Raw genomic sequence first — 15,431 nt, forward strand, 5'->3', positions numbered from 1 at the left:
GGATGACACTCTGCATCATCAATTTTAACAATTAATTATTCAACTACATTACGCATAATTTTTTTAAATGAAATTGAAATTGAAGAGCTTTAGAGATTTGAAATTATTGCGATAAGTAAACGTGCATTAATATTCGTGATATTCATTTGTTATTGAAAGTCAAAAGTTGATCTTTGATTGTACAGTTTACGAATTTATATCAAACTTAAATTTCAAGATTTTCAGCACACGTTCCAATTTAACGTATCTATCTTGCTTCTAACGCATCATCGATTTTGCCGCGTCATTGATAAAGTAAAAGTTCGAGTCTGTCTGTGACAGAGGATCGACAATTGAAAGGACTAAAAACTATTTCGTGTGTAGGAGTCAGTTAACAATTAAAAGGTGACAAAGGTGACAAGTGTATGACATTTCCACGATTGCGCTCATCATAACGAATGTGGGAAGTAATCGAAATAAAATGGAAAAACTGACAGATTAATATAAACAAGAAAGATATTTGCCATGTTATTAGAAGTCTGAATATTTTCTGTGTGTCTATAGCCGATGGGTATTGTGTAGCTTTTTGATAACATTAATTTGGATATAAGATCCCATCTTGAAAGATGGCATGATTACGACTTTAAGAAGAAAATTTTCTTTAAACGAAGTTTCGCGAACGAGAGAAATGCAACGGAATATTCTTTATAGTCATAACGTGGATCTTACCGATACGATAAAGGATAATCCCATGTGTTCCATGAATTCTAATCTGCTAACAAATTTTAGGAATATGTTTCCGCTTTCGTAATTGCCAACTAAAAATAGCTTTTCAACGCAGAACAATATAATCCTTCTTGTTTAAACTTAACAAGTTGTTTGATATATATTCTTAAATAAATTTGGATGTATTTTCCGATGTTGCAAAACTCGAACAATTATTTATTAACACGAATTTAACAATTGCATAATTAAAATGTGAATCTTTAAAAGACGCAATCTTTATTTCCTTTGCATAGTAAATTTATAAAATACGATAAAAGAAAATTTCAAAGGGTTAAATTTTAAATAATTTTTCTTTGATATTTACAAGAAAGATGTTTTTATCCTTAGAATTAAGTACATTACTTCGAATAAGTAAATTACTGGATATTTAAAGTAATTTTTATTTTAGATAATTTAGATATTTAGTAAATTTAGGTAATCTTTAGACAGTACAAGAGAAATTAAATGGACATCTAAATAATGAAGCATTTCAATGAATCTTTTATTTGTAAATCCATATAAATGTTTTTCTTTTTTTTTTTTTTGAAGAAAAGAACACAAGTATGCACTCCGATTTCTGCTGGAACGTTGTGTGCAAACTCAGTACTTTCACATTTCTTTTGCTTTACGACTGCGCCTGACCCGATTAGAAACATCAAGGCAGAAAGAGAGAGAATAAAATTTTATTTCTTTTTCTTTCAAATAATCCCAATTAGAATCATTTATTTTGTAATGAACTCACAGAAAAGTAAATAGAACGGATAAATCGTTTTTTGTACTGAACAAAAATTGATTAACACTATTAGATTGAGATAGTCCATTTTGCAACTACAGCCAGCACATTGTGATTTCTAAAAAATTTGATGACTCAAAATAAGATTGTATATTTGTCTTGATAGTTGGATTAAAATAAAAAATTAGATTTTACACATAAATTAATCTTTTTAAATATTTTTAAATATTTTCACAGTATGATCAAAATTAATTAATTAATTATTATAGAATTAATTATTATATATCATTTTATATATATATATATATATTAATTATTATAATCAATATTACGGGATTTTTCATATTTAATTAATATTCAACGTTTGAATAATACTATTATGAGTCTACTATTTATATAAACGTATTTATATATATAATATATTTTTTATAGCTATTTGTTCTAAAACTTAAATAATAAATATTATAAATTTTCTATATTTATTAAAGTATTTTATAAATTGTTGAAACGCAGTAATCACATAATATACAACACAATTCGCCGAACGAAAAGTGTTGTATAAATATGTGCTGTCGGAATAAACCTAACTTTAGTAAAGCTGCTGAAACATTCATTCAATGTTTTATAAAGTATAAATACGTCGATGGATATACGATGAAAATCCAAGCCGTTAAAGCACGAGTTTACAAAAGAAGAATCAAGATGCTGTTGTACATTTTGCGTGACAATCCTTCGAACGGCGAGAAACTTGGATATCTCGAAATGAAACTCTCGACTGTATGCGAGGCAGGCTGGAAAGTTGTAACGCGTTGAAAAAAGCCTGCCACTTGATGGAAACACGACAACATTTCAAGAACAAAAGGACTATTTTATTCGATAAAATTCTTTTATTCTAATTTGCAATTATTTGCATTTTAAGTTAATTAACTCCCGCTAATTTTGCCGTTTATGTAATCTGCTTTATATAAATAAACATTCTTTGTAATGCAATAAAGTTAGAAAAAGAAGATATATTTTCACCTATATATTGCACAATATTTTTAGATATATATATATATATATATATAGATAGCGTAAAATTTTTCTAAATATATGTTATGGTTACAGATTAAATCGTGTTCACAATATTCATAAAGTTTTCATGAAATTTTTGTAACATTTTTGTAACATTTTTATAACATTTCTCGTAACGTCGCTTTAAAAATCATAACCGTACGTTTGTACATAGAATAATAACATAAATGCACTGCTTAAGCTTGTTGGAAAATCATAATTTCTGTTTTACGGCTCCCCTGCGCCACATTTGCTGAACGTGCTGACTGTGTAATATGAAACAACTCATGTTTCGCAAACGCAAACAGGATTATGACATTTGCACTTTTTACGCCATTTTTGAGCCTATTTCTCGCAGATGTTTCCTGAATAAAGGGAGATAGCCAGTGTGAACATTGATGCAAGCTATAATATTTATCGCGATGAAATAACACGTCCCTACATTTCGAGGTACTCGTTGCTTTTATTAACCGAAACCATTAAATCGGTGCCTGATATAAAGATCCTACTATATCATTGTTATCGCTTTGTCCTCGTAAATTTTTTGGCCGTCATGTTTTATCCCAATCGAGTGTTAGATTTATCCTGAAAATGCTTTTTAAGATTAAACTAACAAATAAAATGCATACTGTGAGAGTTAAATTATATTTTTAGAAACATTCAGTTAATTTTTTTCACTAAGTTTACTTTTCATTATAAAATCTATTAAAGTTAAAGTGCACAGTGTACATTGAGTTTTGTAATGTCTTACAAAAATCAAAATTTAATTTTTAAGCAACTGAGAAATTTAAATATTCTTTTAACTAGGAATTTTTAATTATTCAGTCTAAATGTGTCTAAATGCGTTATGTCCGACTACTTGGAAACATTATTAAACTTGTGACTTTTCAACTTTCCGCTAGAATAGCTAAACCGCAAAACGCGAGGAATAAAAGTTTTGTAAAGCCATTAGTATGAAAGTGTACTCATAGTAAAGCTATTTCGTGTATTGATATTGCTATAGTTCTTGTTTTTTAATCCATTAATATGATACGAAACGATAAAACGCTTCATATATTTGCGTGCTTGTGTACTAAATTATTCTATCTTTTTGCAATAATATGTAATTTTATATATATTATTCAGCTCAAATAAAATATTGAAACTATCACAACTAGAATGGAATAAAAGTTTCTAATGTAATTTAGTAAAGTCACTGTTAATTATAACTAAATTACATTAGAAACTTTTACTCCATTCTAGTTGTGATATTTTCAACGTTCTATTTGAGCTGAATAATATATATAAAATTACATATTATTGCAAAAAGATAGAATAATTTAGTACACACAAGCACGCAAATATATAAAGTGTTTTATCCAAGCTATTATAGCACACATTAACGATAGTTTTGTTTTATTTCTTTGTTTCGATTTTTCTTCATCAATCTACTTCCAAATATTTCTATATTTTAATCATTTATTTATCTACTTTCTTTTAATCATCTGTTTTAATTCCTTTTCGAAAATTACATCGTGTATCCAGCAATAAAACAAAACTTTTATTGTTGAAATTATATCAATGGACGTTGAATAAAAGAAAAACAAGAATCCTCTTCCTGCTGCTTTCCCAGATCAGCTAGGACTTTAGTTTAATTAAAAGTAGTCCGTCTTGTTACGTGACAGAGAATATTTTCTTTAGAAAATTGTTTCTTGCATCACGCGTTACATCGATTTTTGCATTCAGTAAAGTATTATGTATTAACAAAAATATACATACATATACATTTAATATATCCCAATCATTTAAAATTATACAAACAATCTCTCGAATCTTCGGACTGCAAACAAAATTGAAAATTTTCAACATCTAATTTACTGTGTCGTTGAAAGCCATTTTCCTGTTGTTTACTGATGATCGATCAGCCTGGACCAGAACTCAGAACTACCTTTGTTTGTATCTTCACAAGTCGAGAGAGTGCACGAATGAAGAAAGGATAAAGCATTTATTTCTACGACACTTTGGTTTAAGACGTTTAAACATTTTGTACAATAGCTTTTATGTTTTGTCAAAATAAAAACCAAAGAAATTTCCTGATGTTACTGGTCTTTGATTGTTTTGCAAATTGACAATACATTGTTTATTTCGTACTGCTTGAATAGTATAATATCTATACGATGTTATTTTTTGCAGACTGGAACTAGTAATTAACAAAATTACTTCCGATCTTTGTTGCAGGCTGTATCAGATCTTTTACTCGGTGTGTTCTGTATGCCCTTTACTCTTCTGGGTCAGATTCTCAAGAATTTCGTTTTCGGCCTCGCAATGTGCAAGCTGATACCATATTTTCAAGGTAAGCATCGGCTCACTATTTTCGAGATGATATAAAGATAGGATATTATTGGAAATAAACGTCCAATTTTTGCTCACACCATCCCATTATTATAAGGATCAAAGAAATTTTAGATAACACGAAAAATATGTTTATCGCTTATTCCTTAAGACATTTGCCAAAATACGATTAAAAATGTATCAAATAAAAAATTACCAAGCTGATGAAGATGATGAAGATAATCGATTTATATAATATCAATGATCTTTCCATCTCGACAACTTGTAAAGAGAGTCAGAGGTTTTTGCTTTAAAGAGTATAATTAAACTGCTATTCTGCTAATTTAACTGATGTTGAGGGGCATTAAATCGCTAATCTACTTGACAAACGGATAATTATTTGTTCGAGATGTATTTTATATGAACTTAGCTAATGATATATTTTTTTCTCATTTAACTCTTTCAAAATATAATTTAAAATATTTAATTTAAACATAAACTAGCTTTTGAGTGACTTGATAATAACACTTACGAAAGAATTAAATATATATAATAAATTGATCTTTCTTTATTATTATCACCAAATAACTTTTCTGTTTTATTTTATATATATATATATACCGAAAATTTCCAGAAATGTTTAAAAGTTAATGAAAATTTGATTCCATTGATAAAGCGCGCGCGCGTGTGTGTGTGTATAAATCACATTTATAAATGAGGTCTAATTAATTTTAACATACAAATTTATAACATTATTATTCAAATATAAACATAAGTGCTGTGATATTGCTGTAACATTTATAAGCATTATAAGCATTTTCTCATAATAAAAATTTATATTTTGCAAATGGCATATCAGTGAATTAATAATTTTTATTTTATTTCTTATTAAAAACAAATATTTATATTTATTTTTAATTACATTTTTCTGCTATGCCGTGTTTATCTTGTTTATATTGTAGATATAAAAGTGCTTTTATAGAAAGATATTAGATATCGATTTCACGTATAAACAAAAATCATAAAAAAGAATAAAGTTAAAAATAAAGATAATAAAAAAACAAATGCGTTAGAATAAACGATCATTGAATTGAATTTAAATTAATTTCTGCGCTTGTGTAACTTAATATACAAAATAGACTATTCATTATTTGAAACGATTTCAATCTATGACGATGGTTGCATCGATCATGTACACCATTATCATAGATAAAAATTGAATGTACCTATCACATAATAAATGAACTTCGGTGTATCGCAATTTAATTTTTGATTAGTTTTCCACGGATAATTCGTTTTCTTTGGTGATTGGTTTGATTTAAGTTGCGGAAGTGCGCGAGAAAAATCGAAAGCTAAATTCGCTTTTATAATTTGCGCCTTTTTCTTCTATCTATTTTCGATGAAAAGAGAGAATCGATAGTGAGATATCGAGCGCAAGTTAAAATTATTTGTTTTTTTTTGCTATGTATAATTTCTATGTTTTATATTATTTCGCCGAAACTTCTTAAAATTTAATTATGAATAATTATTCAGATAATTATTATTCAGATAATCAATTGACGGAACGCATCTGTATTATTTATTTCTAATAAATACGTTCAATGATTCAATTTGATTTTACATTCTTTATCTGAATTATCTTGCAATGAATTTATCACCTTAATTTTTCATTTTTTGAAAAAAGTCTTATTTCTTTAAAAAGATACATCAACGCGAAAAGTTTGTGAGTAAATAGCATGGTACAACAAGTTTTTATTCTTTGAGCTTAAATTATAAACACATACACTGTGCTACTACAATTTACGAACAATTTCTGTATAAATAAAAATCGTGTTACATATAAATAAAGGAATTGTACTTAAGCATTCATTATTACGTTCATTTGTCTCCTCTGCTTCAAATCTCCATTGTGATCTAAATTCGTCGTTTTTCGACGTTCGCAGAGATATAAATCTTTATCGACATTGAATTTCCGTTTGAAAGTACGGCAATACACATAGATACATAATATCATGATAAGTCAGTTGTCAAAGTACATGTGGTTCGTATCCGACGCTCTTACGGAAATCGCCTCTAGTATATAGCAATTTTAAGATCTCATATCGAGAGGAAAAGAGGGTAATGCCAGGTAAAATGCGACACCATTAGAGAACATTCTTAAAAGCATGTCTTTGTTATTCTGTGACGACGTGTAATAACATTTTCGAATAATAGCACTCATAGGATAGTGATCAATTACGTATACTTGAATTAAAAATTAAGTTATGATCACAAAATCTGACGAGACTATGGAAATATTTTATGCTTAGACGCATATAAAATTTCTTTAATATAAATATATAATTATTTTTTATATAAAATATTGTGTGTGTGTGTGTGTGTGTGTGTGTGTGTGTGTGTGTGTGTAATTTAAATTTTTCAATATTTCATAATATAAATGCGTGTGCTCAAACTATCACACAGATCTGTGATGTGATGATCAATCTACTACCAACTCAAAGAGCTTGTAGCTGTCAGGCGTGATATATTTGTTAAACGAGCAGCAAATTACCGTTGCGCGATGCATACACGAGTAATTGCAGTGATCTAATGCTAATTTTCTAGGTTGCTGTACGCAGTTCACATATGAGAGTAAGTTCACATATGAGTAAATACGTACCTATAATAATTTCTGAGTTCTCTCTTATATGGTAACATAATTTCACCTATATGAGGCAACTAATTACTAATAGTCTACCAAAAAAGACGCGCTAATAAAATAACTTGAGAATATTTTTCCTCTATTCTGGGGATGTTATTTCATGTGTAATGCATGTCTTCTGCGTTATATATATATATATGCTGAGTTATTTGCATAAATTTCTACAATAACTATTCTCTTTTATGTTATTTAAAAAGCAAGCATTAAGATATCGGTTTATTTCTCATATAGTATTCACTCTGTATTATATATCTGAGACTGATATCAAACTGATACGCGTATTGATTATTAAAATATTTTAACATTTCCACATATTGGTTGATTACATTAATAAACTGTTCTCAATTATTGGTTCATATTGTAATATTATAATTTAATATATTTAAATAATACACGAGAATGTACACAGTGTCTATGAAATAGGTTCTATTTCATATGCAAATTTAAAAACAAACTTTATTTACATGTAATATAAATTACACTCATATAAATTGAGAGAAAGTGAGATTTATGTTTTTTTTTTATTTATATATTATGTTTTATTTATATTATTGTTTATATTATTATTTATTATTATTTATATTATTATTTTACATATATTATTGCGTTATTATATATTGGTAATGCAAACGTATTATTAAATCGCGTATTGAATATTACACCTGTGTATTAAAGAGAACCTGGCAATGGGATATCGTGGAATTATTCTGTTCCACCAGAGTGACTAATGCGCGCCGGCGGACTCGAAGTCGAATTCCCGTCGCGGGGAATATCGCCCCAGAAGAGACAATTCCAGCGTACGCATATCTGTTGTGTATCATAACATTCCGCGTTCCAATTCGTAGAATTTAAAGGTAGGCGTGCGCGCATCTCTAATGATCGTACCGTAAAAATCGCGTCTCAAATGTTTCGCGATAAAGGAAAACGATCGGGCGTACTTCGGCGATCACGCAAACTTTTATTGCGCTCCTGGTTATCTCGGGGATACTTTTCTCCAGGTGCGTATAACGCGCTATTAAGTTCTGCCTCGCGCTCTTGATCCACCAACATCGAAATGAGAATCTCATCAGATCTCGGAATAGCACAGAAATGCTCCGATAAAATGTACAATGTTGTTCGTTCGAATTCGTCAATATTTTCTATATCATCGCTTGTATTTCTTTTTTTTTTTTTTTTATCTTTTTTTCTATCTTTTGATTTTTATTGTATATTGAACTTTAAAATCATGTGGTTACATAAAATAAAAATGTATATCATAACTCTTTATACTTGTGCTAAATTGAGTGCGAATGCGCAATGTGGGTGTATGAAAAAGAGGATATAAAGATCATCGTATATTATAATTTTATTATGAAATTTTATTTTCGTGAATTTCATACACTTTTTAGAATAGAATGTTCACAAGGCATGAAAATCATGGATTTTCAAGAACACATATACACTCAGCGCATACGCACGCGTGTACGTATATGTAGGATAATCTTCTTCCCGGCGAAAACCTGTCAAGAAATTGAAATCGCGTGAACGTTTTTCGTCGCGCCGTAGATATTCGTTTCCTCAAGACATTTTTATTATTACAGCATGTGTAAACGTGGAATGTATAATCATTTCCTTTTTTTTTTCTTCTATTGTCGCGGATTATATGTGGTCGGCCCTGTCTTGGAATGACCCAAATTCACACAACGTCCCTTCTCTCACTCGTATAAAGGGAGAAGGTTTTAACGGCGACCTTTTAAGAATAAAGCGATATAATTTATAGAGAGGCATGATGTAACGAAACCATTCGTGAAGAATTTCCATATTGTACATGTACTATTTTTACGTAATGGGCGAGCTCCGTGTCGTGGCCATATTAATTCGTACATTAATAACGTCAATTAATATGCGTCGGTAACACGAAATCCAAAACTCTTTATGCAAATTTTTATAAGAACGTGATTGGCTTAACTGAAACTATAGGCATTATTGCGTATTTTGAATGTAAATTATTGAAATATTTATTGTAACGTTCTCTAAAAATAACAAATATCTGTTACTGTACTATCGCGATGAGAATATCGTACACACACACACACACACACACACACACACACACACACACACACACACACACACACACACACACACACACACACACACACACACACACACACACACACACACACACACACACACACACACACACACACACACACACACACACACACACACACACACACACACACACACACACACACACACACACGCAGTGTGCTCGGCAATATTATTCCACTGAAAGAAATTATAATTTAAAATAACTTTTGATTTTCTTTCTGATTTTAAAACATTAATGCTACGTGCACGAATCCAATAAGTAAAGGTCACAAAAGCGTATAGGATAAATCAAAGGTTGAATAGATGCACTTTTCGTTCATCTTGCTATATAAAGGCTTACGATGAAGTATATTTAGAAGGAACAAACGGATATATTGATTCGGGACCTTTTTTAGAACATTCAAAAGGTCCACGTCCTTTTTGATTTAGCTACTATATTCTTCGTCGATCTTACGTGGCATGTATTTTCTTGCAATTTATATCAATAAGGACAAAAGCGACGAAGGATTCTAGTTTCTTGTGATGCATCGACGGAAATGGCGATTCTTTCTAGATAAATTTATTTGAGAGGTACGTGCTAGTCTAGAAAATCTGTAGCAGCAAACACATTGTAATAATTAATTATGTGCGTAATAAAATATTAATTTAATTAGCTAACTAAACCGTATAGAACAGTATAAGTATAGAATAATGCTCAAAAGAAAGTTAATATTAAATTAAAAGTTAAAGATTTATGTTCTTAGATTTTTCTTAGATTTTTGATACTTTAAAAAGTTTCTTATTCCATTAAAGCGGATAATCTGTAAAGAAAGACTTCTTCTTAAATGACCAATTTACGTAATAGAATAAACGAGTACTACGCGACACTTTCGTCTGTTAATTTCGCTAACTTTTCGACTATCGCTGCTCCGTATAAATTATCTTCCGGACATATTCATTGCATTCTTTATTTTTTAAAACGTATAATTAACATTTTGCTGTAATTCGAGTAAACTAACTCACAGAATATATTCATGCCTTTGTTTAAATATATCTACGTTTCATATGTCATTATGAAGATTTTTTTCCTTAATGTCGGTAGATTTATTACAAAATAGGAATATTATTAAATCATACCACTTTCTATTATTATCGATAAATATACTTTTGAGAGATAATGTTTCATGAAATTCCTGAAATAATAAAAAATGCTATAATAATTAAAGACATCGCGTAACGGAAATACGAGAAAATAAATGAGTGAAAATCACGAGGAATCATACGAATTATTGGATGAATTAAATCCTTTATGGAATGAAAATTTATGCACATTTTAATGCAAATGGTGCCAATCGAGTGGAAAATTTATGTCAAGTGAAGTAATTTCAGGTACCTGCTTGAAATACGCATTCTTTTAAATAAAATTAAAACTGATTTTAATGTGAGTAATTGCGACGCTGCAATGTTTTATTTTTCGCACATTATTTTTTGGCAACAAATTTTTTTTGACTAAATCGAAATTTATTTTTCTCAGCAAAAATATCAGTGTATAAAAAAATAAGAAAAATTATTTTACAAATTAAATTTTAAAAAGCAAAATGAACAACAATCCATAATATCTATAATTCTTTTATATAAAATATAATGGAATTCTTATTTAAAGTATTATTTAAAGTATTTATCTATGTAAGTATATAAAAAATTAGAAAATTTTATGATAAGAAAGATACTTTCTTCAATAATTTTATCAAGAAAAGGCTAAGTCCATATAGATTCTGTTGTACACCAGAAATGGAACATCCTATATAAATGTAAACAGTTTAAATTTTAATCTGATATGTATTTTCGATTTTATTCTTTTACGCGCACAATACTGCTATTTCTCCTTCGTGGCGTTGTTATGCTACAAACTAAATTACAATAAATGAATAACGCATTTTTCAATCGGGTGAAGGATGTTCAATAAATTCCTATTTTGATAAGAATTTTCTGTTAATAACCTTGACATAAAACATTAAGTAAGTAGGTCGCGGCCATGAAAGAATTTCGTAATTGGATTCGAGGTCATCGAGAACGTTTCTCATAAAGTCCTCTCTTCCTCCATCTGTGTACTTTAAGCTATACGTTGTGAAAATTGTTTGGCGCCACTTTTAAGTCGAAACTTCTCCATCCGCAGCTTTTGTACGAACGATAGGCGAGAAGAAAGCAGACTGCTGTAAAAGCGCTCCTCTGCAGAAGTGCATGTCACGTGCGTTCGTTCATTTTTTGCAACGTACACCGCTGGTCCTGATAGTTAGCTTCAACCCTCCGATTCTGTTATTGAATGTCGAACTCCTTTCCATCATCGACAATTGATACTTTTTTTGCTGACGATTGGATGTATTCTCACAGTTAGCTCGGCGTTGTCCCACATCGAAAGAAAATGGAAAATATATCTCTTTTTCATTTTTTTTCTATATTCCGAGACAATTAAATTTATCGATGTATTTTTAATTTCATGCTGAACGATATGAATCAAAGTATATATTACAAATCGATCGGCTGTCGATACTTTGTATCACGTATAAAGCCGTATTAATTTTTTACTGTCCGCGACAGACTATCAAATGTTACAAAAAACATTGGCGCTAAATTAGAAAATATATAAATTCTGTATTCACGAAGACAGACAATATGCCCATATGTTGCAATGCAATGCGATTTAAATTTAATATGCTTTTTTTCAGCCGTGTCGGTGTCGGTGTGTGTCTGGACGTTGGTTGCCATTTCACTCGAACGCTATTTTGCCATTTGTCGACCATTAAAGTCGAGACGATGGCAGACACAGTTTCACGCTTACAAAATGATTGTTCTCGTATGGACTGTCAGTCTCATATGGAACGCGCCAATTCTCATCGTATCCCAGTTAAAAAGTTTAAGTGGAGGTAAGAGAATGCTGACATTATGAAACACTGCCTCATTTTTAGATAAATACAAATAAGCAAATTGACCATACAAATAAGCAAATTAATAATAAACGACTAAATAATTTCAGTTCCGTAACTCGAAAAGTAAAGATCGCATTAAACTGCTTTATTGATTCAGTTTTCTTACTAATTAATTCGCGAATAGATCAGTCAAAATAATTCGCAAACATTTGAATATTACAAACATATGTATTCTAACGGGACATTTGCAAGATCTGTCGCAATGTTATTTGTTACAATCGCTCGGCAGATGGAATTTTTACACCATCCTGACATTTTCATCTCAATTCAATACCGATATCCACTCTAGTCTTTCTCTGAAAATTTCACTCATCGGTATGCCTTATGCATATATATAACTACTAGCATATTGAATTCTCAACAATATTGAACATCTATAAAAAAGTTATGCTGTTTGCAACAATGAAGTTTTATTAGATGATAGACATTTCTCGACAGGGACAAGAAGTATTTCCGTATCATTATTTTAAATATAATATAACAACTTGAAAACAAGCACTAAATTATTAATATTAGCAATTTACTTTATATAATATATTAATTGATCATGTATAATATTAGTCATTATTCAAAATTTATTTGTATAAATTTAATATTAAATCTGTAATAAAATTTATAAAATATTACTTTCGAAAAATAAAAAATTAATCAGTGTAATATCGACTTGCTGTTATTGCGCAATCAATACGTAGCAAAAAATAATTATATTTATATGAATGATAACATATGCGTGGACGTTTATGCTATATCGTGTAATTTCTTCAGTATGTCGTAATTCCTTCGATATTCCACCATAATTATTTGCTTTGACGTTTCTCGAACTTGATATTGAGATATTGAAAGCGCAACTGCGCAGCAATATCAATATAATCGATATCGTATGTGACTTACTGAACTCAATATTGAGGCAATGAAAGTCAATTGCCAACAGCAACATTGATATATCATCGATTAAGTGTATATATAAAAGAGTTATATTGAATGTAACAAGACATATATTATTAACGTTTCGACAAGTATAACAATCCTGCGTGTAATTTTATTACAATGGAAAGACAAAAAGATCACGAGACTTTTAATTTCTTTAGACTAAGGTTAAAACTAACAAATATTCAATTTTAATGACTTTAATTAACGGCAACATTTAAATTTTCCGCATGAAGAAATGCGGAATTAGATACGAGGTTCCCCATCTTAACCACGTGCTCGTTTTTTCGTTGAGAAAATGTAAGAAGTCGAAAGGCAGCAATATGCTCTCTCTCTCTCTCTCTCTCTCTCTCTCTCTCTCTCTCTCTCTCTCTCTCTCTCTCTCTACTCTTGATTATGTCGAGATTCCACGCGTTTTATGGTTAAATAGTTAAAAAACTTTTTCGCAATTTTAGGAAGGCATAAATGTCGCGAAAAATGGCCGAGCGTCGGCACCGAAAGAGCGTACAATCTCTTTCTGGACGGTACGTTGCTCCTGATACCATTGCTGCTCATGTGCCTGGCTTACTCGTTGATAGCGATGAAACTTTGGCGCGGCCTGAAGCTCGAGATACGACAGTCATCAACATGTACCAGGAGACGTAAGTGAAGTGTCTCTTCGATATATGGACGTAGATGTGACAGTACCAATTTTCGCGTCGAATCCTGCTGTGTCGGCATCGCGAGCGCCCTAGAAAAATATTTCCCAAAGCTGCCACTACGTCAATCTCATTTTATTTGCGCTGATTTTGCGCCGCAAAATCTATTGAACAGAAAGTTTACAGTACGTCAACGAAATTACGTATATAATAACATTATTACTGATATATATGTTTGTTAACAGTTATTGGATGGACCTTAAAAATTGTGCATACTTTGTCTGCTATCAATATTCTTAATAAATTATTGAATGAACTTTAATTGAACGAACTTTAAAAGCATATTATGTTTGCTACCGATATCCTTAATAAAGAAAGAAATATATGTTTCCGGATATTAAAATTAAACGATATGAAATATGTGCTTTTTTTTAGACAGTCTGTATTAAAATCGAAGATTGTAAACTTATAAATTACAGTCGCGAGAACGGAGTCTAGTGCAATAATTCGGGGCTCAAATTACAACAACAACAATGATCGAGATGCAAGATCGACAGTGGTATTTGATGCTTGCGGCCCGACTTCAAGAACGCGGCGGAGCTTCTCGTCTTCCTCGAGGCACTTCCAAAGCGCTTCTCAAAGTGCACCACCTAGGGTGAGAAAATACTGAGAAAATACTAAACATTGCTTTGGGATAGAAATTAAGATTATAATCTATGTTACGTAAGCTGGAAGATTAAAAGTCAAATGCATTAATTGCTGAAATTATTTGATTTATATTACTCTTTCTCAAGTCTGCAATAGTACATTGCAGACTTGCAAAATCCAGATCCGAGTAATAAATTTGAATGGAATAAGCGTTGGTAATAAATATTTTAATAAAAACGTTTATTATACAAAATGTAATAATAAAATCATCATCATGTTTATACAAAAGATCCGAATTTAAATATAAATTTTTGTTAAATAGAGTAAATAGAATAGAAATAAATTGCAAATTACAAATAATTGTCAAATATTCATATTACTTCATTTTTAATATCTTATTAAAAATTCTTTAAATTTAATATTATGATTGACAAGATTTATTTCTATGTTATTACTGCTTAATAAAATTAAAGTGAGTAATTAAATGTGACATTCAATAAATGTATAAAAACATATTTGAATTAATAATATTGTAATTATTCTCGAGATTAATACTGAATTCTATTATTTTCACTTATTAATTCTATTATTTTCTATTATTATCACTTTATTAATAT

The 15,431-nt window shown here is 30.0% G+C and overlaps 1 protein-coding gene across 8 annotated transcripts in view; it reads left to right on the forward strand.

Moving 5' to 3' along the window:
* Positions 1–15,431, forward strand: part of LOC105428437 (cholecystokinin receptor type A) — a 37,293-nt gene that overhangs the window by 15,643 nt on the left and 6,219 nt on the right. For all 8 annotated transcript variants that reach the window (XM_089076473.1, XM_089076470.1, XM_089076472.1 and 5 more), the window contains 4 exons: positions 4,748–4,862; positions 12,341–12,538; positions 13,984–14,169; positions 14,646–14,821. In XM_089076473.1, the coding sequence (XP_088932599.1) occupies positions 4,748–4,862; positions 12,341–12,538; positions 13,984–14,169; positions 14,646–14,821 (675 nt within the window). The remainder of the gene's footprint in view (positions 1–4,747; positions 4,863–12,340; positions 12,539–13,983; positions 14,170–14,645; positions 14,822–15,431) is intronic.

This window comes from Pogonomyrmex barbatus, unplaced genomic scaffold (assembly GCF_055798465.1).
Source record: "Pogonomyrmex barbatus isolate J1 unplaced genomic scaffold, ASM5579846v1 scaffold2, whole genome shotgun sequence".
NCBI lineage: Eukaryota > Metazoa > Arthropoda > Insecta > Hymenoptera > Formicidae > Pogonomyrmex > Pogonomyrmex barbatus.